Here is a 25,832-nt window from a genome sequence, read left to right as displayed (position 1 = left end):
GACAATTTAAGCCACCAAAGGTTTTGAAAAGCACCCATAAGAGCATCCAAACAGAGCGAGCCAGCCGCTTGTCCTTTGAACCGCGGTGCTCCATCTTCTTTCGCAGTTCTCCCGGGACACACCGCGCAGCCCAATCCATCAAGTGAGCGACGAATCGCTTTTAAATCAAATGTGCCGTCGGCAAACCACTAACATGTGTGGAGCCCGCTCTAATTTTATCGCTCTTCCACTTATTCCCCAGCGGGCGTCATTATTCTCCCCTTGCCTTACAAAATCATTTCAAACAGAAACAGGCCTTGTGTCAATGAAGGACTTTGCCTTCACCGCCGTAAGTCACCTCAAGTCTTATCCGTTTTGTCAACTCTGTGCTGCAAATGCATGGGTATGTCACAGAAACGCATATCAGCAACATGGATACCTAAATAAGAAGAAGAACTCCTCCGTAAGAAAGACGAAGATCTCATTAGGCTGAGGAAATATTTGGACATCCAGTAATTGTGATTGGTGAGAAACATCTTTAAACACTTTGTTAAAGGCAATGCTGCTTCAAAGTCTCTCCATATCTCCAGTCTGGTCAGTGAAATTATTTTTTGTGACCTTTTTCATGCTTGGAAACTTCTTTTTTTTTTTTTTTCTTCTGCAAAACCAGTTCGTCCTGTTCTCCGTCATTTCCATCTGAAGTTCCACGATAAGTCATTCGACACTCGCACTATCACAGCCGAATCTGAATCAGTATATCAGCACTTCGTCAAGACGTCGTACGTCCTGAATTGACGCTTCGACGAACAAAATTCAGAATCCCTCCAAAAAACGTGACTGGAGCCTTTCCCAACATAACACATTTCAATCTGCAATTATTTTTGTGGCCCAGACTCTTATACTAATAAGTGAGCTGGCCTGAGTGAGAGGAAAGTAGGGGAGCCTACATAAAGAGGAGGGAGGTTAGGGGGGAACGTTTTGAGTGAAGTTACACAATCACTGCTACCGATAGGTTTGAATAATTCAAAATGTACCAAAAGGTAACGAGGAAGATCTGCATTCTCCATCAGCCGTAGAAAAGTGGCGCGGACCAAAGTAAAGGAAGACAAGGAGGACATTGGGTGCTGTGCAGCTGCATTATCGCATTGCTTAAGTTTCGGGGTAAATTAATACATGAAATTATCAGAAGTTTACATACTCCTTTCTTAACAAGTTTATACAGGAAGAGAAAAAAATGAAGATAATTTTTTTTTTTTCAAGTTTCCAATTTGAGGATAAGGTTGAAATTTCGAGATTAAAGTCGAAATTTCGAGAATAAAGTTGACTTGAAAAAAGACAAAATTTGGTGAATAAAATCGAAATTTTGCAATTAATGTCAACGTGAAGTAAGCCAAAGTGTCCAGAATAAAGTCGAATGGCTCTGTGCGCAAGTCTAGTGGAGTACTTCCGTTTTGGCCAGTTTCCTGATTACTGCGGGTGAACCATGCGGGGATACACCTGTTTTCGGCAGTTTGCTGTCAACTGTGGGTAACTGGGTTAATCCACCTTCCGTCCAGTCAACAGCCAATTTCCACTTTATTTGCGTCGACTTTATTAATGAAATTTCTGCTTTATTTACGAAATGTCATCATTTTTACGTCAACTTTATTCAGGAAATTTCGTCTTTAACGAAATTCAACTTTACGTTGACTTTTTTTTTTTTTTTTTTAATGAAATTTTGACTTTGTTCACGAAATTTCAACTCAAAAATAATAATAAAAAAAAAAAAAAAATTCTTCTTGTGGAACCTAATCCTCTTTCATAAGTTTAAGGTAGATTTTCCGGAGATGACAGAAGACAAGAAAAAAAAAAGTTACTCACAAGTGGCTCCTTGTTTTTAACCAGTCTTATGATTTTCACAGAATCCTCGTCATCTTCAATGCCTTCGGGCAGCGGAGGTAGCTCTGGGTCGTAACTCTTCTGGGCCACGACGTCGTGAACTGACAGCAGGCTCTGGAGAAAGGAGAGGAATTGAGGGAGTGGAGGGAACAAATCACAGATAAAGGGATTACAGTCAGATCAAAAGGATCTTAAACTTGTCTTCATATTTAAGTACTGTATGTATGTATGTATGTAAGTATGTATGTATGCATGTGTGTGTGTATGTATATAAGTGAGTTTCTAAGTTGGGTTTTCTATGGAGTAAAGTTATTATATTTTAGTCTATGGTGCAGAAAATGGACTGCAGGGGGGGATTATAAGGTAAGGTTTTTATAAATTTATATAATGTATTTTTTTTTTACAAATAATATAAGAGCTGATGATAGAGTTAGAAGTATTAAGAGTGAGATATTTGAATATCTCCGATTGAAGGCAATGCCACACAGACATTACTTTGGACCAGGGTTGTCCAAAGATTGTGCCAGTGCTTAGAATGAATGCCTCACAGGAAACTCAAACTCAAAGTAATAGAGTTCTCAGTGCCCTCAGATATTTCATGCATCCACGAGTGGTGCAAAAAAAAAAAAAAAAAAAAGAAGAGGGAGAGAGAGAGAGGGAAGGTGACGGGACGCAGAGAAGAATGATGTCTTTGAGCCATTCATTTCTCAAACTATTTAACGACTGCGTGTCCGCGTCGAGATGCAGCTGGACGTGCGCTGCTTTTTCCACAGGCTGACGGGCAAACACAGCGAAGGAATATAAAAAAAAAAAAAAAAAAAAAGAAGAAGAAAAAAAACATCCTCCGCCTCATGTGCCAGACAGAGACAGACAGTGAGAATGATCTGGTGAGAAGAGGAGCAGAGTGTTTAAGATGTGGGAGCACGCTGCTGTACAGCGTTCAAGATGTTCCCTAAACGGGAGCAGATGAGAATTTTGGGGGCAAGCTGAAGCAGCATTCAGATTTGATCTTGATGCTGGAAATGTTGTCGACTAGACCGATGCATTCTGCGCTACGGTAGACGCCCACACCATTGTACATTTCATTTGTGGATTTAAATCAGATGTGAAATGTACGAAAGAGGATTAGGGCCACAAGAGAAGAGGAAAACAAAATATTACAGGAAGGAGATTTTTATTTAAGTTTTCATTTTGACTTTCAAGTTGAAATTTCGTGAAAATAAAGTCGAAATTTCGTGAAAACATTTGGCCCAATATAGACGAAACTGCGTGAATAAAGCAACGCTTTCGTGAATAAAGTCGACGCAAATAAAGTGGAAATTGGCTGTTGACTGGATGGATGGTGGATTAACCCAGTTACCCGCAGTTAAAAGTAAACTGCCGAAAACAGGTGCAACCCACAAGGTTCCCCCACAGTAATCAGGAAACTGGCCAAAAACGGAAGTACTCCACTGGACTTGCGCGCGGAGCCATTCGACTTTATTCCCGACTTTTTTGACTCACTTCACGTTGACACTAACTGCAAAATGTCAATTTTATTCACGACATGTCGTCTTTTTTTTTACGTCAACTTTATCCTCAAAATTTCAACTGTTATCTCGTCAACTTTATCCTCGAATTGGAAACTTGAAAAAAAATTTTTTTTTCGATCTTAAGTTTTTTCTCTTCTTGTGGCCCCTAATCCTCTTCCGTAGAAATGAGTGTAAATTGCAAGCTCGCCTTATGTGTATTAGCTGAGCCCTTGATTCCCTGCGGTTGAGGACTACATACGTTTTCTCTGTATTCAAGGCTGAGAGACTAGTGCTAGTTGAATGTTGTTGTGTATCTTGTTGTACGGTGTGTGTGTGTGTGTGTGTGTGTGTGGTGTTATTGTATTATGCGGTGTTATGGACAAATTTGAATGCATTTAGGGGAAGCTACGTGACCAATCTTAACCATTTCAAACAGAGGACTACCCGCCAGGCGAAATAACCCGACCTTAAAAGAGTTCTCTCATTGACGGTGCGTCCACAAATCTGGCATTACAACAAGCCACAACAGAGCCAGAGCTAATTCTATGATGGAAAAGAAAAAAAAAAGCAATAACAGGTGTATGTTAATAGAAAGCACATGCTACATGGCAGCGTGGAGGGCGACTGCTGACCCCAACAGAGCCACGGGTACATGTTTGACACACACTGGGGGCCTCTGTGTGGCGGCTTTCTCCCTCTCCCCCTCCCCCAACCCCCCTCCCCGAACTTGATTTGAGTCTGTGGCTCTTTGTTTTGCCTCCGTGTCAAAAGATTAGCCGTCTAATCAAATCTACCAGCTCACTCTCATGCGGACCGTGTAACAAAGTTCCCCGGGAAGGCCGGGGGCGGGGAAAGAAAGTGACAGGTGTAACAAGAGATGAAGGGGTTATGAAGCCGCCCTTGTTTTCCAGGGCATCGCGGCCGTTTCTCCATTTATGTGTTTGTGTTCATTGAGCATAATAGGGATCCTAGGAAAACATATCGCCGGGCCTGACCAAATAAACCAGCGTGTACATTCCAGACTTTGGCCCCCTCATTAAACCTCCACCCCCACCTGAGCTCCTGTCCCCGGCCCTCTCCGTTTTCAGCTGGGCGTGGGTGTAACTTACCCTCCCCTTAAGCCGTGTTACTGGGAGCGTTCAGCCCCAAGGGGTACTGGTGCGGTCCAGCTGGGATTTGACACCAACTTCCCAACTCCACAGCCTTGAACCCCTCACCCGACCCCTAACGCACAAACACCACACTCTGGACACGCGCAGAGCAAAAGAAACAGCCGGCCATCATTATTGGCAGTTTCATCCGTGTCAATATTGGTCTTGCCGAGGAGGGTAATATGGGTGAAAGTTCTCTTGGAAGTTCTTTTCACGGGGATCGTCGTGAAATTGTACGTCTGAGGGAAGGGAGGAAAAGCGGGCGGGGAGACAGAGAATGGCCGCTGATTTTCTCCCCACCCCAGGAATGAATCATTTCAACCACAATCAAGGGTGATACGGTTACTGTCGTACAGAGATGCCATTCAAAAGGTTGTGGCCATCTGCTTGTGTTTTACACCATCCCCGGGTTGCGTGATTTACACCGAGGTTGACTGGTGTGGTATCAAGTGCCCCGGAGGACAGGCGGAGGAAGAAATTTTTTAATACTCCGCTCTCAAGAGCCCACATGCGGCCCCCGTTGGTTCAAGTCATGGAAACCGTCGCGGGCCTCCGTCCCATCGGCGCGCTGAGAAAGTCAAAGACCGAGATGCTGGAACTAATCAATTGTTGACCGAGCATTCCTCCTGAAGCCAGCGGGGGAATTTAACGGCTCAGACGCTCGAAAAACTGGCAAGCCAACTTGGAAGCCCGTGCATGTGAGGAGAGGTGATACGGCATGAGAGCACGCGCACATGTCGCAAGTCAAGTAATGACACGCTCCTTCAGAAGAGATCAAAATCTCTTCCATTTAAGTACTTTAAAATGTAAATACGTTTTAATATGAAAAAAATAAAAAAATAAAAAAAAAAACACTTGCAAAAATAGTCAAACTGAGCCATACAGGTGTCGTGACACATGATCCCAACCTGTCATGGGGATCCACAAATGTTTTCAGGCATATTTTTACGCTGTATGTTTTATTAGTGACTGGCCAATACCCAGATGCATGACACATGGAGGATATCGAGCATCTTTCAACTAGCACGACAATTACTTTGTAAACATGTTTGAAATAAATTCATTCATTCATTCATTCATTCATTCATTCATTCAGACGCCATCCAGTAATCCAGTAGTTTGGCTAAAATTAGTACAGAAGCGTCAATGCTTTGGTAACTGTCACTTCGAGCTGGTTGGTTTCTAAATACTGGGTGAAATCATTTTACAGTAGATGGTAGTTTAGAACAAATAAAACCGTTTGTCATTGCAATTCTGGTTAATTCTCAGCACTAGGTGCATAAAGGGATAATGCATGAATACTCACCTTAATATGAGGGTTGGTCATTATTTGATGGAGCTCTTTGATTTCTCCATTGGCCACTTTTCCTTCCAGCTGCACCAACAACTGGGGACAGATTGTACGGAACGTTAGAGATGCACAAGTCACACATATTTCATGAACCCATGTTGACAACACTAGCGACAAGAGCGTAACCTGACCAAGTTCATTGCACCAATCGTGTGCTCTGAAAAACGGGCGGTTTTGGGAATGTGTGAATTCGGATTCTGATGACGATAAACGAAGCAAACTCCGGTCCAACCCGTTAAAATTGATTGAGTCTCGTGACACCAATTCAACATGGGCCATGCCTCTGGTCACCTTTACGTGTGAGGACAGGGTATTAGTTTAGGGAGCAGCACTCTGGAAGCACGCTGATCAAGTGGAGGTTGATCTACATGTCTGGCATCGATTGATTTAGTTTCAGGACTGCGGTGGTGGACAGCTCCTCGAAGGAGCTTCTTAAAGAATGACCTTAAGAGCGATCGATCAACAATTCATGCAAAGATACTTGGTGAGTAAAACAATTATTTTCCACGGATGACTGATCAATCAATCAATCAAACAACCAATCAATCTTTTTTTTTTAGAAATGCACTATATAACATCCAAAGGTATCTTGAAGCACATTAGCAGTTGCATTGATAGGGTCTGCACGTGGAAAGACTTGACTATTTGATGTGCACGCAAGGACTTTGTTTTAGTTTACCTTCTTTTAATTGTTCATTTGATATTGAAGTACGCTTTTGCGATAAATTTTTCCTCAATAACGAATACATCACTCAATTCATTTGAACTTATCTTGAGAAAATAATCCAAATTAATACCATTAAAGTTGTGATGCTTGTTCAGACATCAAGATCAAGACATCAAGATGGTTATTATGATAATGCATTTCTTATGTCTGTATGTTTTACACCGTTAAATACAATTCTAATCTGACGGTAGCGGCATCATGCACCATTGTTACATTGAATTTTACACGGACAATCATTCACAATCTTTCAACGTTGCAATAAATTTCTTTCAGGAAGGCGGTGACCGAGGTTGGGGAAACTGCAGTTTGCTTGACTAATGACCCATGTGGTGCAGAACTGAAGACACAGGGGTGAAGCAGAGGTAAAAAGGCGAGGGACTGAAGGTTGGACTGAAGGTTGGACCGGGGTCAGGGAGGAAAAGTGTGATGTCACTTATCCCCAAGAGAGGCACATGTGCTTTTGGCAGGGAGGGGCCTTTTTCATTGTTTACTTTAGGGCTGACATCCCAATGCTAAACCACACAAAGAGGCAGAAAAGACTCAATAAAAAAGTCATCACTACACAGGCTGAAATTTAGTCAAGTTGTTAAATCAAACAAAAGGGAAACACTAATGAGTCAATTTAAGTGACGGTAAGTCAAAATATGGAGAGTGGGGGGGGGGAATCAGACACAAACAGTCGTTCAATGAGGGAAAATCAGGGATAAAAAAGAACAGATGAAACAAGAATGGTTGGAAATAGTCATCAGCGAAGAAAAATATCCTGTTCTGGTACATTGGTATCAATCAATCTGGCACCAAGTTGTTCACAGTCGTGGAGTAGAGCAAAAACAGACAGACAAAGTTCCACCCTCACCATCTGTCAGTCACATTTTCCATCTTCAAACCATCACCAGCATTCAGGGAGGAGGGCAAAGAAGCGAGGTTGGTTTCTTGTGAAATGACCTCATTTTGAATCACATATTGACGCATATTAAGCCAAATTTTAGAGAAAAAAAACCACAAAGACCTTTGCAACAAATAACTCTGGGCGGAAAAAGTGTGTAAAAGCAGCATGCAAATAATCAATGACATGGCATGTTGGATTTTGATTTTATTTTTAGCTGGAAAAATTGGCTCTCAGCTTCCTGTTATGAATGTATCTGTATGCCTACGAAGGTATCACGTGGCTTTTAGGCTGCGCAGCCAAATAAAACACAGACTGAGAGGTTACATGTTGTTATATGGTGAAAATGTGCTTCTATATAATACAAACATATAAGGCTTTGATTAAGTTTGACAATAGTTTTTCTTTTTTATCATTCAGTCGGAAATTTGAGATGTATTTTTACTGAAGGGCACATTGCCAGGGAACTACAAGTGGTCTTCGCACATCAAAAGGTATGGTGAGTTCTTCATCTAATTTCGAGGTTCCCATAAATACACCTCTTCCAACCACTTGCTCGCCAAGTCTGCGAAGATATGAAGTCACTGTCACTCAAGACAGCCGGTGTTACGACGTCTTTCATTTATGAGACTGACACATCGCCTGCGTGAGCGACCATGACAACCAGCCTACGCTCGGACGTCTTCGTTCCCTTTTACTCCATCGCTTAAAACGCATATCGCAGTCCTTTGTGTCTCGTTCCATCTGGCATTCCCGAACTATCGCTCCAGAAAGTGCATAAAGATTTAATTTCGGAAGGGCTTCCACCGAAACCGCTGAGAAATCCAGGTTGCCGGGTGTGAGCGGAGCAGAAGTGAAAGCTGTCAGGCAGGACAGCATTTACGCTCAACGTGCAACCATTTGATTTATTTGAGGACGATGCAAGCATCCAAACCTTAATACTCGCTCACTGCCAACTGCCTTACAAACATGACGCGAGCAAAACCCTTGGGGAATACATTCTTCTTATATATCACTTTTATTTAACTCTTTATCACCTTAAAAAAAGGGGATATTGGTTAGAAAAGAAACGTAGATGGACATTTTAAGTTGCCATCGATGCAACAGGGGAACGTTCAAGGCTCTCTTTTCCTCTTCATCATGGGTCGTTTGAATGACTGCACTCTGATGGCACCCAGTGGGCATCCCTTGTAACAGCAGCGGTTGGGTAAGTATCGAGATTTGGAGACGGCAGGAGGATAGAAAGGCGAGGGGGAAGCAGACACAACACGGATGTTCAGGCAACTCAACGCTGATCTAGAAACAAAAGAACTCAGTTCCCTGTTTACGTGCGGCTTCACCTGGATTGAAAGAGAATAACTGAATGAGTAGACTAGGGGCTGGCTGAGGTGATGAGCTTTTCGACATTTGCTAATTAATGCAAAGTTCTTCCTCTTCTTCTTCTTCTCCCTCGTGCCCGACATTGATCGTGTCTCCGGCGTAGGTGGCGTAGGTGGCGACACTGAGCGGCAAGCAGCCACCTCCTCGGACAGGCAGGCAGTGAAGCCAGTGGGGGGGGCAGACAAGGTTAAGGTGTCGTTTTATGCTGGGCAATAAAATTAAGTCTATATTACTTGGAAGTCGGAAACGAATTCCAACAAATCTTAGAACTCGGCCCTCAGCTACTGCTTCCATTGTCTTCATTCGGAGCAGCAGTACGGCGAGAAAAAAAAGAAAAAGAAAAAGAAATGTCTGTTATAATAAAAAAATACGCAGCAGTGCCAGTGAGGAGACTGATTTTTTTCTGAGACAGGCCAAGAAAGGAAGTAGGGCGGGTGGTGTGAGGGGGAGGGCGGGGGGGGTGCTCGGAATTGCGGTCTGCTGCAAAATGATTTCATATCCCATTGCTGGGTTTTATGCGGATACCCGATAATCCCACAGAAACACTTTGCGGGGTGTTTACCAGGAAGCAGGAATTTGACATAAGGATTGAGAACGGAAACCCTTTAAAGGTGAGGAGGTGGTGGGGGAGAGAAAGACAAGAGGCCGATTCGACGGTAGCGTTGTAGTCACGACCGCACCGACCGAGACATCAAGATTGATATCAAGACTAGAGAGAGAGAGAGAGAGAGAGAGAGAGAGAGAGAGAGAGAGAGAGAGAGAGAGAGTAAGACTTTGTATATCAAAGAAGGGTATGCCGTCACCACGAGCCGATCGGTGCCCTGCCTGCTCTGCCTCACGGGACAGAACATTACTTAGTCCGTTGCTTCCCCTTCGAACGTCGCAACTGAATACCCTGACGGTACGCCTGGTAACCGGCGCACCAGGCTTACTTTTTCTTTGTGTGGGAAGACAACTTTTTGAAGCGGTATGATAGAAATCTTTATGTTAGGAGTTTTAGGGTTTAGGGGGTGCTGGTATTGTATTTTTTTTGTTTATGGATGATATAGCAAGACTTTCCCCTTCCCGTTTTGGGCATTTTTCCGTTCTAGACAGATAAGCTCTTGGTTATACTCGTTTATTGATTTAACAGCACCATGTGGTCCTTTTAAGTTGTAGTTCTGCCTCGCCTTTTTTTGTTGTTTGTTGGATAATAAAGCATATTTAATTTCTCTTCACCTTTTTCTCGAGAGTTTTTTTTTTTTATGTCACAACTGGAACTTTTAAAAAAAACGAGCCGGGTTGTAAATTTGTAAAGTTGCAAAATTATAAATGACCTAAGAATAAGGGGGCTGTGCCACTCCAGGTGTCACAAACAGGGCGCAACAAGGCAGCGGCTGGATTCTTCCCTCTTATTATCGTGTCGTTGCAGTGTTGGCTGCATCTCGAATGATGGTCTTGATCAAAAACCACAGAGGCCACCCAGCCCGAGATCGAGTCAAAATGCCTCAGAGACCAAGACCAATCTCGAGTGCGACAACACTCATTTTTTTTTGGGGTCCTCCTCGATCGTCCACGGTGCTCCGCCACACCCGGGGGGGAAAGCCGGAGCAAACCTTTCGGAAGGAGTTTAAAGAGCCGCAGTCGGTCACACCAGATTGGCTGCTCCGATCTGGTGGAATTCTCGAAACCAGCGCTCGCTGGTCAGCGGTGTTCAGGGCTTAACAGCAGGGTGGGACAAAACACGCAGACGGGAAAAGGAGCAATAAAAAGAAAATCTCCATTTGAGATGATTGCCCCTGCGCGTCCGCGTCCGCGTCCCGGTCGCGGCGACTCCGCTCGGGGTCTGGACTGGTTGGTTTGGCGCTCGCCTTGTGGCCGATTCGGAGGAATGGGAACCTTCCAGGACGGAACGCCTTGGCTCCTCTCGGCTGACACTTGCAGCCGGCGAGATCGCAGGGAAACCACTCAGGTTCCTGCCAGTCTGCGCAACAAATCTGGGCGACCCGGGTTTCTTAAGATCCTCGGCCCCCCGCCCTCCGTTTTCTCCCAGCCCTCAGTTGACAACTCAGTACTAATTAGGATGATGTATGGCTGTGGGAAAGGGGAGGAATGGTCCGAGGCCCTTTGATTGCAATAAACCCGGGCTGTGGACTCCCAACAAAACCACACACCAGTTGTTTTGTTTTCGGTCTTTTGCTGGACTCCGTGTTCGGTGCCAGGCTTGGAGGGTTTACACAGGTGGGCCTTTCTGCACGCTGGCGTCCATGAATGTTGCATTGTGATGCGATACAACACTGCGTGTCAGTGTAATACGGCAACAACTGTCAATGCAATTGACATTTACTCAATCAAATGACTTCATTAGCAATGTCGCTGCCTCTTTCAGCGACAATAGGAGTTGGCAGTGATTGTTGCAAGCGTAGTTTATTTATGCTGGAGCGTGAAAATCTAATTATTCCAGCTGGTGTGGACCAACATGGACATATAAAGCAAAACACTAAAACAAGAACAGCTTGTGATTATTTTTGGCATTATACAAAAATGCAACGGCATTTTGATGCTCCTTATATTGTATTGCATTGCCTTGTTATAGGGATATGTGAATGCGTATACGTATGTGCATGTTCATGCAGTATATGTTGCATTGTTCCCGGTTTTCTTACTTTGACTGTAACCTATTATTTGAGAGCTTGTGGTGAGGTGGGTGGGGTTTTTGGGGGGCTGCGGAAGTCAGAGTCTGTAGTTTATTATTGCGATGTGTGTTTCGGTGTTGTTTTCTTGTGTCTGTAATGGGACCCCGTTGAAAGCGAGATGCTGCATCTCAAGGGGCTCTCCTGAATAAATTGAGATTGAAATTACAGGAGATGGACAGAAACCCATCAATTAGTCATTTTAAGTTATATATCTTGACAAATTCAATTTAGTAAAAATACCAAAAAAAAACAAAACAACAACAACAATGCAACAAATGTTAAATGTGGTCTCTTAAAAGTCTAGCGTGTAAATTTATGACTTTTATTGAATTAAAATCAGACTATTTTATTCAGAACTGCGTTTCCTCCCACTTGAGCTTCGTGAAAAAAAAAAAAAGAAAAATAAAAAAAAAGCAACGTTTATAGTGTCTAAACTTACCTCGTTGACCAGAGCTGCTGAGCTGTCCAGGACGGGGGCCGGCTTGCTCTCTTCGTAGTGCTGCAGCAGTTCGTGGATCTGAAAAAGGGCAGACGGCGTGTCGTTAAGAACTGGGGAAAGAGCAGACGTGTTGGCGAAAAGGTCGGCACGTGTGCAAGGAACATCTACCGCCACGCTCCCATTGAAAAAACGGAAAGATAAGCAGTACACCCACGAGACTGTCAACTGAATACTGACACTCCACTTTGCGTTTCTGTTGCTGTAGTTTAACAGCGCCGCCAGCGTTCAAGTCATCTGCCAATACGGCCCCATACTGGCTGCGTTTGCCTTATTTTTCTCGACAACCGTTGCTGTACGATGTTGATAGTTGGAGGTCAAGTGTGTAAAATTTGGCTCGATGCATGATTTTTGAATGGGCAAAAAGCGTAACAAACTGCCCCATAAATGGATTTATGAAAGTGCATGCTCGCAGTGCGACAGAAGCAATTTGGTTTTTCCTACACTTACAGCGGTTCTCATATACAGGTATACAGGTATATAAGGCTCTTGCTCCCAGTTAGGTGCCATCTCGCGCAGACCTTTAAAGCCCGGGCCGCTCGGCTTAGCCCCCAAAGTGGAAAGCAGGCGGAAACGTTTCCTCATTTGCGCATTCGAAAGTCGTTTCATCGCTCCAGAACTGTCAAGTGGATAGGAAAACACTTGCCAGGGAGGGGGGGTGGGGGGTGGGGGGGGTCGAGCGCACGCCTGTTACACACAGTTCCACGATTGTGCTCCAGCGCTACAGACACAGGCGCATATTTGGAATTTAAAAAAAAAAAAAAGAAAAAAAAAATACTGATTTACGAGTAGCTGCGCAGAAATGTGTTGACAGCTTGCAAGAGACTGTCAGATACCATCGCTGAGCAGACGCGCGGTGACGGACGGACGGGCCGTCGAACTCGCCGTCTGAGGAACCGAAAAAGCCACATACGCACAAAGAGCTCGGAAAGGGGCGGGGGGCGGGGGGCGGGGGGGGGGGGGAGTCTGCCGTCAAAGCGTACTGCGGACTGATGGATGCGCCGTTCATTTAAAACATCTGCTGCGAGCGCGAGGACGCGGCACTTCCAGCGCAGAACAGACGTTGCTCAACAGCTTTCCCCGCAGTGAAAAAGGGACGCTGAAAAACAGAGTTATTCGCGTGTTACAAATGGACAGTCGTGTGATTGGATGCGTCCAAAAAGCATTCCCCCTTTTCTCCTGCGTTTCTCGCCTGCCTTTGCAAGACCCTAAGAGGTCAGCCTGTCTTCGATGAACACCAGACGAGAGTAACCTCGGCAGCAAGCCACGCATTAAAAGCCGTTTTCTTAAAGTCTCCAGCTAAAAAGACGATCACGGCCGTCTCGGTCCCATTTATCCACAGTCGCCCCCCCCCCCCCCCCCCAACCCCCCACCCCCCCGCCCGACATCAATCACAAGCTGTTGGGACGGCTGTTTAGCCAACGGAGCATTCGCGTGGCGAGGGTCCCGTCAGAGGTTCAGATTCGTGTTGTAAAGCCACTATAAAACATGGTGCATTAGGCGTGTCGTGGAGGTAGTAATCCGTCAAAGGTCTGACTAGACCAGGCGTGGGCAAACCACGGCCCGGGGGCCATATGCGGCCCGTTGAGCCTGAAGAAATGATATTAACAGTCAGTGAGTCGTAAAGTTGCAGCATTTTATCCATTATATCAGTGTTTTAAGAGTCATTTCAATAAAGAGCTAAATACCACGGGGCTTCAAAGACACTGACTTTGTTCATTTTCAATGGACATTAACGCACATGTTTTCTACATATCCCATGGTGAGTTTTTTTTCTCCTATGGAGAAAACACTCCATCCATCTGCTCCTGCTCCGACTCCCCCCGACTGTCAAATTTATTGAAGACATTGTGGCCCCACCAGTCAGACTTTTAGCCCATCCAGACTGAAACCGGAAGGCTCTTTTTGTAGTCTGAACGGTCACAAACCACATGAAATCCGGTTTTCCGCAAGACAGATTGAAACCAGTTTCAAATCGCGTTTGCACAGGTGTGTCTCCGTCTGAACAGGTCCAAACACCGATCGGCTTTGCCTGTCCGTGACGTCACTCTACGCCGCACTTGCTAAAAAAACACAATGTGAACAGTCAGCCCTTTAAAATAGGATTTGAGAAGGAATCTGATTCGCCTGCAGTCTGAACGCAGCCAAAAGGTTTGCCCAGCCCTATGCTAGAGTCTGCTGCAGAGGACAAAATCTTGTGACTTGAAAAACTGATGCAGTGCAGTGCCGTGGGCAACAAGCATGCAAAGCTGTGGCTGAGAACAGGTCGACCTCAAGGTGGAATTGAAATGTTACCGCAACGTCAAAGCGGAGATAGTCAACGCCCGGGTTTGCACCGTCTGAGCGGCAGTTAAGTCAAACACTTGTCAGTGTGCTCTCCACGTTTCGTGGCACTGGCTCAAAAGCCGCGAGTCGGGAAAAAAAAATCCCGGAATGTTTTCTTTAATTCTGTTTAATTTCACGTATCCGTGTCATATTTGAACAGATGCTCAAAAAAAAAAAGGGTCCAGTTCGAAGCTCCAGCAACTCCACCCGGCGCTCCGACTCCACTGTCTGTTCTTCTAAGGTGGAAGAAGGCCGTAAAGGGACGAGCAGGCACCTCTGGTTACTTCATCTGTCTTCATCACCGTTGTAAAATAACAGATGAAATAAAATGTGAGAGCTTGCCAGCGTCTCGCGGCACTCCAACATACTAAAGTCCCGGCGACATCTGCTCAGTTGCTTAGTCGCTCGCTCCACCACCACGGCTTACTTAGTTATTGTGGAATTTCTCCTCTGCTCGGCGAGCAAACGCGAGATTGAAATGCTTTTATTTACAGTTGTGCGCACCTTCCAAGAGCCTGTCCATGACGCAGTAGAAAGTATTTTAAAGTCATTACTCCACTTTTTTTTTTTTTTTTTTTCATAGCGCATTCTTTGTTTCGGCTGCAGAGCGCTGCAGAAGTGGCCTGCAGGACTGGGGGTGGGGGTGGGGGGGGGGGATGGGGGGGGGGGAGTCAAACTGAAAAATGGTGCGGAGCTGCCAAGAAGAACTCCCCTAAACCAGAGTGTGATTGCTGGATACAAAACTGAATCAAAGACCAGGAGGTTCCACAGCCACTCCTGTGAGTAATGTAGTGCCACCTCAGTGCAAAATATAGGAGAAAACAAAACACATCCAAATGCAGAATATTTGGGAAAATGAATTCATGTCCACTTTTAGTGAAAGTTAAAAAAAACACACAAAAAAAAACACCATGCAACAAAGAAGCAGTGTGCCCTCGTCTCTGAAAAAGGGGGCTGAGAGTGAAGTTACTTGCTTCCAGAAATACCCGGTGGGCTTAAAATACACACAAAGCGATACGCGAGGAGGAGACTACAGGCAAAAGCACTGAGTTCAAATGGACACAGAATGCTCCCAGCGAAGGCGAGCTGCAACCGAAGTGTGACTCCAAAACTGAGTCGCAGCTCACGTTGAAAGCAGGAGGCTTCAGTGAGATCGTTTCAAAACTCCGGAATTGAATCTGCGTCCTTGTAAAGATGAAGGCGGAGGTACGACCGACTACTTGTCAATGGCGGCGGAGCTGGAGGCGGAGCTGGAATAGGAAAAAAAAAAAAAAGAAAACCCCATCCAGACAGAGTGCAAGTGCGAGTTTGAGTCGGACGGACGGAGAAAGTGCAGGACAGCTGCAGTTTGATCAATGGAGAAGTGTTCAGATAGACGGAAAGAAGGCGTTTTTTTCGAGATCACAGGGCTGGATAGTGTTTCTGCCTCTGCTTTCTATCCACCACCGCCCCCCCGCCCCCCCCCGCCCCAAAACAAACCACAGGTCAGACAGGTTTAGCCTCGTTCCTCTCTCGTGTCTATATGAACCCGTGATAGCAGATGTAGCAAGCGGTCTTTGGTGAAACCACCCAGGTCAGATCTCCTGGCGTAATCCAGGACACCTTGCAGTCTAGACTCTGGACCAAAAGAAGGTGGAAGGGTGGAGGGGCACCTTCTTTGGGACAGACAATCGCATAGGGTTCCAACTAAGAGCGGCTGTGGAATCCTATGTTTGCTCAATAAGTCGAGAGGGGAAATAAGAGATGTGCTTCTTTTCCTTGTTACTAGGGTACTTTACAAATTCCTGGCTAACAGCCCCGGTGGCTGGCGTCACATCCCCGGGCACCGCGCTGCGGTTCATGAGCGATTCCGCAGCCGACGGGACTACTTTCCTTGATTTCCATCTGTCCATTTTGAAAACAAATTACACTTACTGTGAAATGGCTTCCTCTGGGTTACTCCAAATACACAACCTTGTCTTCAAATGAGGGTCAACAATTCTAAATCACCGCACCACACACACAAAAAAAAAAAAAAAGGCGAGGAATTTCCTTCCCCGTCTAATAAAAGCGAGCAGAAAAGGTTGAAGTTTAAGTTTTAATATCACGGTCAGGATCTGTTGGCGTCTCTTTGGTTGTGCAAAGCACTTATGCGACGACTTTGGCAGCGATTTAGCACTTTATAAATTCAAGGGGATCGATGATGATTGATTGAATGATTGGTCTGTCTACAGTTGGCCATAAAAGTACACCACCATACACCTATTGGAACTATTGTGAGGCCATGGAAAATCCCTTTCAGTCAGCTCTGAGGAGATTGTACCACAAAACCATCAAGGTGACACGGTTATTGCATATATTTTCTACCTAAATATAAAATGAAAGCCAATTTTAAAGTGCAAATACAGTCATTTAGCTGAAGATGTGGAATGGCACAGGCTGTGACATAAAGAAAAGGTGACATAAAGAAAAGGTGAAACTGGAATTGGGTCTCTCGATGATTAAATAGATTCACAGGTAGCATGTCTCACCAAGAATTCATGCTGGCAGGGGAAAAGAGAACATGTGGGTGAGGAGACGATTGGAATACACATAGAAATGTGTAAAAGAACCTTGTTATTTTAGAGATTTCTCTTTTCTAAATGACATATATATTAGGGATGCATATTACCGATTAATTCATGAATCATTAGTTCATTGACCTTATCGATCGACTGACGATTAATTGATAAGAGGCGATTTTTTTTTTTCCTCAGAACCTAAATTTCCTAATGAAAAATGTGTAAGGAACACAATTTTTAACTCTCAAATAATGTTTAGGGTCCAATGTGACCCATTTATTTATTAGATAACAGTAAAAACACCCTAAACATTTATCCTCTGACTTCAAGTTGAATTCGAATGGGCCACATTTCATTTTTATTTCTTTTTTAAGTTGTTGTTTAAAAGTAACTTGTTCTAGGTATACAGGTATATACCACACCACGAAAAAAAAAAAAGAACCCAGTGTAAAAAAAAAAAAAAATTGTGACTAATTTAATTTAATCGATTAAATTCTTAATCCACAACCAATCGATAATCAATAGATTGTTACTTTGACACATTGTCGATTTACCTTTATCAGTGCATGGAAACTTCTCACTCCGAACATGTCCTGCAGGAAGACGTTGTCCTCGGCGCGGCCGACATGGGACTGCAGTTGAGAGGGCAGCGTCGCCAGCAGCTCATGCAGACCTCCAGACAGGAAAAGGAAAACTTGGGTTGAGAATGTGCAGTGGGAGTTGTAAATGCACACATTCAAAGAGACACGCGTTTGTCAATCCGTGCACGGCGGTGAAACAGAAGTTCTCCATTCAATGGAGACACGTTGACATGTCCGCACTCCGCTGCGCAACGACTCCATTGCAATACATTCTGTTCCCCCTGTAGGGTCAATGTGTCAGACTGAACAATGCGGAACAAAGATAAGCAACAGAGGAGACCTGTTGAGAGGTGAGGACCAAACATAGGTCTTCAAAACCCGACGTTAAATATGTCATAAAACACGCATGGGTAGAAAAGGGAAAGACGGAAAGCGAAGCGGGGAACGGGCCAAACAAAACAACCGTAGTAGTGGAACGATGACTGCGGACATCATGAAAAGCTAGGGCCAGATGTATGTATGGGCACGCGTAATGATCTCCGTGTCTTTCTCAGACAGCGAGAGACAAAATAAGAGAGGAGGAAAGAGGGAGAAAGGAAACAAGCCCGATCCAAACCTTCACCACTAAAGAGTGGACTGACTTGTTTCTGGACGGGCTTTGCCTGGCTTCATTTGATTTGTTTTGGCCCGGCCAATGTGGACCTTGACCATGCCACGGCTGTGCGTGGAGGGCCTGGCAGTGCTTTGAAGTAGACCACTGGGTTCTGTTGTGGCAGGATCGCTGGATGAGCCCAGAGATCCTTTGCGAAACCGGCGCGATGTTACGCAGGAGGGGGCTAAAACGATCTTCAGACAAAATCCAGAGGGCAGAAACTTCTTTAAATAAAAAAACAATAATAAAAAAAAAACTTCTACTGAGAAGGAACTGACCACTTTAACTGTCAAACGGCAATTGCGTCCGCGCACATCCACACCGGTGGTGGCTGAATGGGGAAAAAAAATCCCCCAAAAAACAGGAGATTTGAAAAAATCCCACGCAATGAAAAAATACATAAAACATGATGAGTATAAAGTTACAACCAAAAAAAAAACCCCAAAAGGAGAATATTTCTGAGTTGTGCAAAATGAGGAAATTACAGGTCTGAATATCTGTCTATATGTCTGCACTTGTCGTTTTAGAGTGGTTCACTTGATGAGGATACGAGTGAAACATGTCAAGTGAAAATAAATGTAGTTGTATGAATGAAATAAACGGTGGGTTTCATCGTAATTTCCTCCACCCTTGCAAGTTTCCCCCCTTAGCAGGCGAATGAGTTACTGAGCCCAATTCATATACTAGAAGGTATTTTGGACAGGGAAAAAAAAGTCACATGTTTAATTGGCACGTTTGATTGGTGAACAGTCAAATGTGACCAAACCTCCAGAAATGTCTTCCGTGTCAGCAGCGGACAGACAGACAGACAGACACAGACAGACAGACAGACAGACACAGACAGACAGATAGACAGATAGATAGATAGATAGATAGATAGATAGATAGATAGATAGATAGATAGATAGATACTTTAGGCTCGCAGGCCACCATAGTTCCTGCGAGCCTTCTAACAGGACCTTCAGACAGCCTGTGTCCCAAATCTGTTAATGAAATAAAAACGCTGTCACAAAAAGATTCACGATATTAATGATAATATTTTCCCCCATTAATAGGAGCCCACGCAGAGAGCTTCATCTTCCCTCTGGGTGGGGTCAAAGTGGTGCTGTATGTAGGGTGAACGCCGGCATCCTAAAATAAAACTAACAAAGAAGAAAAAGGAGAAGGTGGACGAGTTATCCAGGTTTGGGCGCTCGCACGCCACCGTAGTTCACTGGCAAGCTCTGAAGAGGGAGGGTATGGAGTCCCGAAAAGTGGCAAATTCATTGTGCAGGTTCCCAATTTGGGATCAAGAAAGTACACCTATTCTGTTCAGACGGCGGCTCCTCCTGGCGGTCCTAAACTGACTCAGCACCACCCCCTGCTGGTGTGGAGGGGGGATGAATCACAGGGCATTTGTCAGAAAGCGTAAAAGCATTTGATATTCAAGGTAGAAAAATTATGTTAAAAGTCAAATGACAGGGTTTTTTTGACTTGAAGGTTGTTATGTTTTTATATTTGAAGGATTTTTTTTTGGGGGGGGGGGCTTGAAAAGTTTTGGTCTGTATTTAAAGGGTGATTTTTGTGATTGATTTCTTTCTCTTTGTATGCACCAAACCTGTTATATTAGTTTCTGAAGCATGGCATTTGTTTGATACGTATGTTGTACATTTGTAAAACAGAAATGTGTTCATTTGTGACTGGTGTTGTGTATTTGCAGAACACGCTGAGCCTGGGAATTGTCAGGAGTGAGGCTTTTTGTGAGGCGTGAAATGACCTCCACAATTACCCCGAAGGCAACTACCCCAAAAAGAAAACATTTTAGCAACAGAATTAGCACATCAAACAAACCCATTAGGTGGGCCGGGAAACAGAACGATGAAAGATCTGCGAAATGTTCATAGTTCTACAGGCATTCTGAAATCAACGAAAGTACCAACAAGTACCAAGCACAAAAGAGAAAGAAAAAAGCGACAAACTCAAAACTCCCCAAAAAATCCCAAAACAATCTACCAACAGGAAGAACAACAGTCAGTTTGGACACAGGCATATCTGAGAGAGAGAGAGAGAGAGAGAGAGAGAGAGAGAGAGAGAGAGAGAGAGAGATACTTTAGGCTCGCAGGCCAGCCACCGTAGTTCACTGGCAAGCTCTGAAGAGGGAGGGTATGGAGTCCCGAAAAGTGACTTCAGTAAAAAGCTGCAATCTAAAAGGTAACCACCTGATGTCGCTGCTCCTTCTTAAAAACCATCTTCATATCTATCATATGTTATGGCACACCAAAACTCCACGAGAAGGACATACCTGTCACCTACTACGGACAAGTCAAAATTCTTCACCCCTCCTCGGCACAACAGAACGTTGTCGCAAGAACCCAAAGCAACTACTCCCAGAACTCAATGCGATAACAGTGAAAAAGACAAAATACACCATCGACGTCACCCTACGCTACACTATTGATACTGACTACCGAATTAAAAAAAAATCCATCCAAAAAAAAACAGCGAACATTGCGGTTTACAGACACGATCTCAAAAAAGGAATATTTCGTGAAAATTCCCATTCGTCGCAAACCCCGTTCGACTCCAGGGTCGTTGTGCACAAATCCTGGAGAACCTTCACTCAATTTCAAGAAATTCCGCCTTCCTGATTAATGCACTTATGCAAACACACTCCCGCTCCAAAGGGAGGCACTCCAGACAGACAGTGGGTGGGAAGACAGATTTAGCCCGAGTCAGGTGCCAAACAAAAGGGAAAGAGTTTATACGACCAGCTGCGCAGTGGCCAGCAGAGGACGATGAAGAATATTTCACCGGCCCACTGATGGGAGGCGGCTTCTGTCCTTTTTCAAGACACTTCCGGTTGAAACCATAACTCTGTTAATGCCGCACAAGGGCAATAAATACAACAGGGAACGCTCGGAATGAGTCCAGAAGCGCTCGACTTCCGGAATACATAGGAAATAGGATATTGGAGAGCTTCATGATATAATCTCCGCCTGGAAGCAGGTGGGCAGGTGTTTTTGGACACATGTTGCACTCGGGCTCCAGTTACTGCTAACACACACACACACACATACACACACACGCTAATATGGAATCTTCCAGTTTCAAAATGAGAGCGAAAGTCAACTCCTGGTGAAAATCAAACAAATCTCTAAGGTTCCCAACAGGTATCCACACACCAAATACTCACTATGAATATGTTCATCTTTACATAGGGTCAATGCTTTAGAGGCCAAGCGGCAATGCAGTGTCGTACATAAGTTGTATATTATAAGTATTTTATTGTACATAATTATAAGTTTGATTATTTACAAGCTGTTGAAGGTCTAAACTTTTAAAATAGGGCTGTCACGATCCGATATTGATATCGGATATCGGTCCGATATCAGCCAAAAAAGGAATATCGGATTACATCGGACGTCATCTTAAGTCTCCGATATTAACACTCCGATAGAAAGCAGTCCATTCTACTCCAGCGAAAAAAGAATCTCCACGTCATGCTGGGACTGCAGAAAGTGGAGATGGAGGAGTCGGGGTCATCACGAGTTTAGTTAACTGACAATACTGTTTTGTTGTTTTTTTGTTCCTGCTCTCAGTTGTTTTCAGAATATAGGAGCAGTAAATTTGTAAATTTGTTTTGAATCACTTGATGCTGCCTTTTTTTTAGCACTCCACACTACAGAATAAATAATGAAAGTATGTTCCATTCGTAGCATGCTGATATCGGATTGATATCGGTATCGGCCGATATTCAAGGTTGAAATATCGGTATCGTATCAGAAGTGAAAATATAAGTATCGGGACAGCCCTACTTTCAAATATTTATTTGCTAATTCCAAACATCGTTCACCAAAGTAATACGCAAAAGCCTTGCTTTGCATACAACGGTATACGTAAAAGAACCAAAAACCAAACTGCTTTCATTAGCACAGCGATCGCGCAGATGTATTTCATGAAGCTGTCGTCGTCAAGTAAATCTTGACAAAAGCATTTACACACCGTACCTTTGAGGATCAACGTCGTGGTAAAATGACCTCACCGAGCACGGTGGGGTGGTCCAGGTGCAACCAACCGTCACTCCAATCATACATACATCAGCCGTTACACTTGCCACAAACTGATGAAATTGCACCTCACAGGAGGAGCAAGAGAGTCCAGGACTCCGGGACTTCATCAAAAGTATAAAAAAAAAGAGGCCAAGCCTTTCAGAAAACATTGATTTTTCACTCATTTGCTAACTTCCTTTGCTTTTATCGGTGTAACAAGCGCCTCGCGTGTTCCTTGGCTCCGCGCCTCAGCGCACCTTTTTCGCCGTTCAGGAGCTGTCAGCGTATTGAAAACAGAGCTCAGGACAAAAGGACAAGCGTAATCAATATAATTAGATACATATAGCCGGCAGGGTTTGTCAGCGGCTCGACGGTCCGAGGGTTTTTGGGTTTTTTTTTCAGCTACAACAGCATGAACGATCACCCCGCTGACAAGTGAAGCCTGAGTGGAAGCACCTGTAAGTAGTAACGAAGGGAATGTGGCGTCCAGTCAAGAGGTCGGAGTGGCTCACCTCTCTTCGAGTTCTTCTTAGAAACCACCCGAATACAGAGGTACCTGAACTAACAGGAAGTAAGAGTCATTTCTTTGGGCTTATAGGGTAAAAAAAAAAACATTGCTGAGATCGCAGAAAAATTTCCCAATTCCTCGTCTCACAGGTGTCGCTCACTTCCCTCCACGGCTCTGCGTGGTTCAGCCGGCCCTGTCTTAAGAAGCAGCAAGGGTGCTGTGACTTGATACAGCTTGCAGATATTGGATGGAGAAAACACTGATTGACCCGTATGGTTTAAGGGGTATGGTGATGTTTAATGGTGCAACGGGGGCTTGTCGGGAAGTAGTTGACTCGGCAAATGCATTGGGCAGAGACTGGCCAGCGTAGATAGGTAGGTAGATATAGATAGATAGATAGATAGATAGATGTGACTGAATGAATACACAAGGGCACATTTATGCACCTAAGCTTAACCTGAAGAAACACTGAACAATAAATTGTCCAGCAGCAGACAGAGGAGTGGGCCTGGTTTATCTGTCTGCAGATCCCTCAGTAGGAGGTAAAACAAACTAAGGCGAGCGCAGTCGAAGTGAGCGGAGGCTCGAACGGTTAACTATCCCCAGCTGAACCCACGCTAAAACTTCATCGGGGGCCAAACGGGGAGGACATTTTTTACTCAGCAGCAGCTATCTGGCAAAGTGGAAAACCTGGAGGGCAGCTACAACACAGAGAGGGGCATTGGAGATTTTCGGATCATTGGTGCATAATCAGCGGCTAAGGCTAACTCTCTCTTGTTGTTGTTTTTTTTTAGCCAGTCTGTTGGACTGTGAATTGTTAAGTACTTTTTTTTTTTTTTTTTAAATGTTACAATATTGAATTTTTTAAAATATCTATTTTCTATTTTTCAAAAAATATAACTGTGTGGGGGTGAAGAAATATCAGGTCACCAGCAAAAAGCACAGCGGAGGGAGCTCCTGACAGCTAAAGGACGGACAGCTAAAGAAGTAATTTGATTACTTTTAAAGGAGTAATCAGTAATCGGTAGTTGGATTACTTTTATATATGATGAAGTAACCCAATTACCATGACAACCATTCTGTCACTCATAACCAACCTCCCAGAGTCCAAGATGGCGGCCCACTAATTTCAATGCATAGTTGCTCACTATGCGTTTTTGACTTCCACATTAATGGGCCCATACAGCGTGCGCAGCAGCGTCACTTTCCCACCATGCCTCTGTAACTCACACGATCTATTGGGCCAAATCAGAACCCCTCTGGAGAACGTCACTTACAGACACGTCAGGATGCCGCCAATCAGAACGAGCTGGTGATTTTCTGGCCGTTTGAAAGACATTTTCGTATTGCGGCCTCAGGGATGTTTTTGGGCCCGAGGGATTTCTTTGCTGCAGTACCTCGAGTGGCCACTGGGAAAAATTGGCGCGCTGCCATATTGTGAGTCCAGTATCCAGTTCTTATAATACATCCATGCTCACAACCTTTATTTTTTTATTTTACTTTATTTTTCTTTTTTTTTTAATCGAATGGCTTCAATGTTTTCTTGGGTTAATTTTGTATTTTTGGCAGTTTCATTTATTAAATTCTAATTGACGTAGAAGCCTGCAGTTTATTTGGGCTGAGGGGGGAATATTGAAGGGGGGAGGGGAGGGGAGGTGGTGTGATCTTACATGTGCCCTCTATTTCACTGCCTAAGTGTTTGCTCTCTAAACACATCATGTGCATTCTAACAGGAACTTCAGACAGCCTGTGTCCCAAATCTGTTAATGAAATAAAAACGCTGTCACAAAAAGATTCACGATATTAATGATAATATTTTCCCCCATTAATAGGAGCCCACGCAGAGAGCTTCATCTTCCCTCTGGGTGGGGTCAAAGTGGTGCTGTATGTAGGGTGAACGCTGGCATCCTGAAATAAAACTAACAAAGACGAAAAAGGAGAAGGTGGACGAGTTATCCAGGTTTGGGCGCTCGCACGCCACCGTAGTTCACTGGCAAGCTCTGAAGAGGGAGAGGGTATGGAATCCCTAAGGGCGCTCAAGGAAAAGAGCTGCAATCTAAAATGTAACCACTTGATGTCGCTGTTTCTTCTTTAAAAAAAATCCCCACACTTAACCTTGAACATTGCACTCCTATTGTTTGTTTTCTGCCTTTTTATTACTGCCTTCTTGGTCGGACCAACTTCCTCTTTCTCTGGTTGTAGCGCTCAAAGTTTCTGAGTTTAAAAAAAAAAAAAAGGAGCTATGCACCATACAGAGTGCGGTCTATGCTGAACACGTACTGTCAAGACTAATTGAGATAACTCTCACTAGACAGCGCTATGCAAACGGAGCTGAACAGAAGTGAGATGAAGTGCACTTGACGTCCATTACCTGGCTCGTGGCCGGCTACCATGGGCAGGGCCGGCATGGCTCCTGCCTGCTGCTTCCTGGATCTCGTCAGGCTGTGGAAAATGGCAGTGGGCCGTTACAGCGATGAGGAGCTCCTTGGTAACCTCCCCCTCCGCCCCCCAACCGGGGAGTCGAGCTGAAGTGGTGAACAGGGTTTTGTGCCTTTCGATCCTGCGAGAAGACAAGAAGTTAGGTTTCCGTGGAAGAACCATCGGGATGAACGGATGTCAATCAAGCACAAATGTGTGTGTGTGTGTGCGCGAGTGTGAGTGTGTTGCAGTTGGAATTTTCAAGCATGTTGCGTATTTCATTAAGAGAAATGGCAATTTTACAAGGGCTAACTAACTCATGGCAACCCGGTCAAAAGAAAGCTACGTTTGCCAGACTTGGCTTGCGTTGTGTGGAAGCATTCAGCATTAAAAAAAAAAACAAAAAAAAACAATACAGGCCATAAGGTGGCAAAGTGAACCGGCAAAGCAAGTTGCTGATGGACACATCAGGTGAAAAACAGCTTTCCCCCGGACTGGGATGTGCAACGGGACGGGGCGTATTTATGAAACAGGGTTCAAGAGCGATTTTCCGACGAGACGGGAGACCTGCCACCGAGCTGCCGCGTCGCCCCGCCAACTATTCCGCCGTTTGTCATTTACATAAAATGAAAACGAAAAACCATCGCCGAGGCCCCGGGACCAGGAGGGAATAGTAGTAGTAGTAGCGGTGCCTCAGGCAGCGACCAATTTTTCCAGCAGACCCGGTGTGAACAGGTCCAGCGTGA

At 44.5% G+C, this 25,832-nt stretch overlaps 1 protein-coding gene across 2 annotated transcripts in view; it reads right to left on the bottom strand.

Annotated features, from left to right (window-relative positions):
• Window positions 1-25,195, bottom strand: part of mpp7a (MAGUK p55 scaffold protein 7a) — a 70,840-nt gene extending 45,645 nt beyond the window's left edge. The window contains exons 1-5 of one of the 2 annotated variants that reach the window (XM_076043099.1): window positions 25,040-25,195; window positions 17,454-17,572; window positions 11,978-12,055; window positions 5,826-5,906; window positions 1,840-1,971 (exon numbers count right to left, since the gene is read on the bottom strand). In XM_076043099.1, coding sequence (XP_075899214.1) covers window positions 1,840-1,971; window positions 5,826-5,906; window positions 11,978-12,055; window positions 17,454-17,572; window positions 25,040-25,076 — 447 coding nt within the window. In that variant the 5' untranslated portion in view covers window positions 25,077-25,195. Of the gene's footprint in view, window positions 1-1,839; window positions 1,972-5,825; window positions 5,907-11,977; window positions 12,056-15,486; window positions 15,598-17,453; window positions 17,573-25,039 lie in introns of those variants that run through there. The other variant, XM_076043100.1, reaches the window with a different exon arrangement.
• Window positions 25,196-25,832: the final 637 nt, after the last annotated feature.

The sequence above is a fragment of the Nelusetta ayraudi genome, unplaced genomic scaffold (assembly GCF_046127955.1).
Source record: "Nelusetta ayraudi isolate G7.1 ecotype Tasmania unplaced genomic scaffold, CSIRO-AGI_Nayr_v1 ptg000073l, whole genome shotgun sequence".
In the NCBI taxonomy this organism is placed as follows: domain Eukaryota; kingdom Metazoa; phylum Chordata; class Actinopteri; order Tetraodontiformes; family Monacanthidae; genus Nelusetta; species Nelusetta ayraudi.
This window is presented reverse-complemented; position numbering and strand designations above follow the sequence as displayed.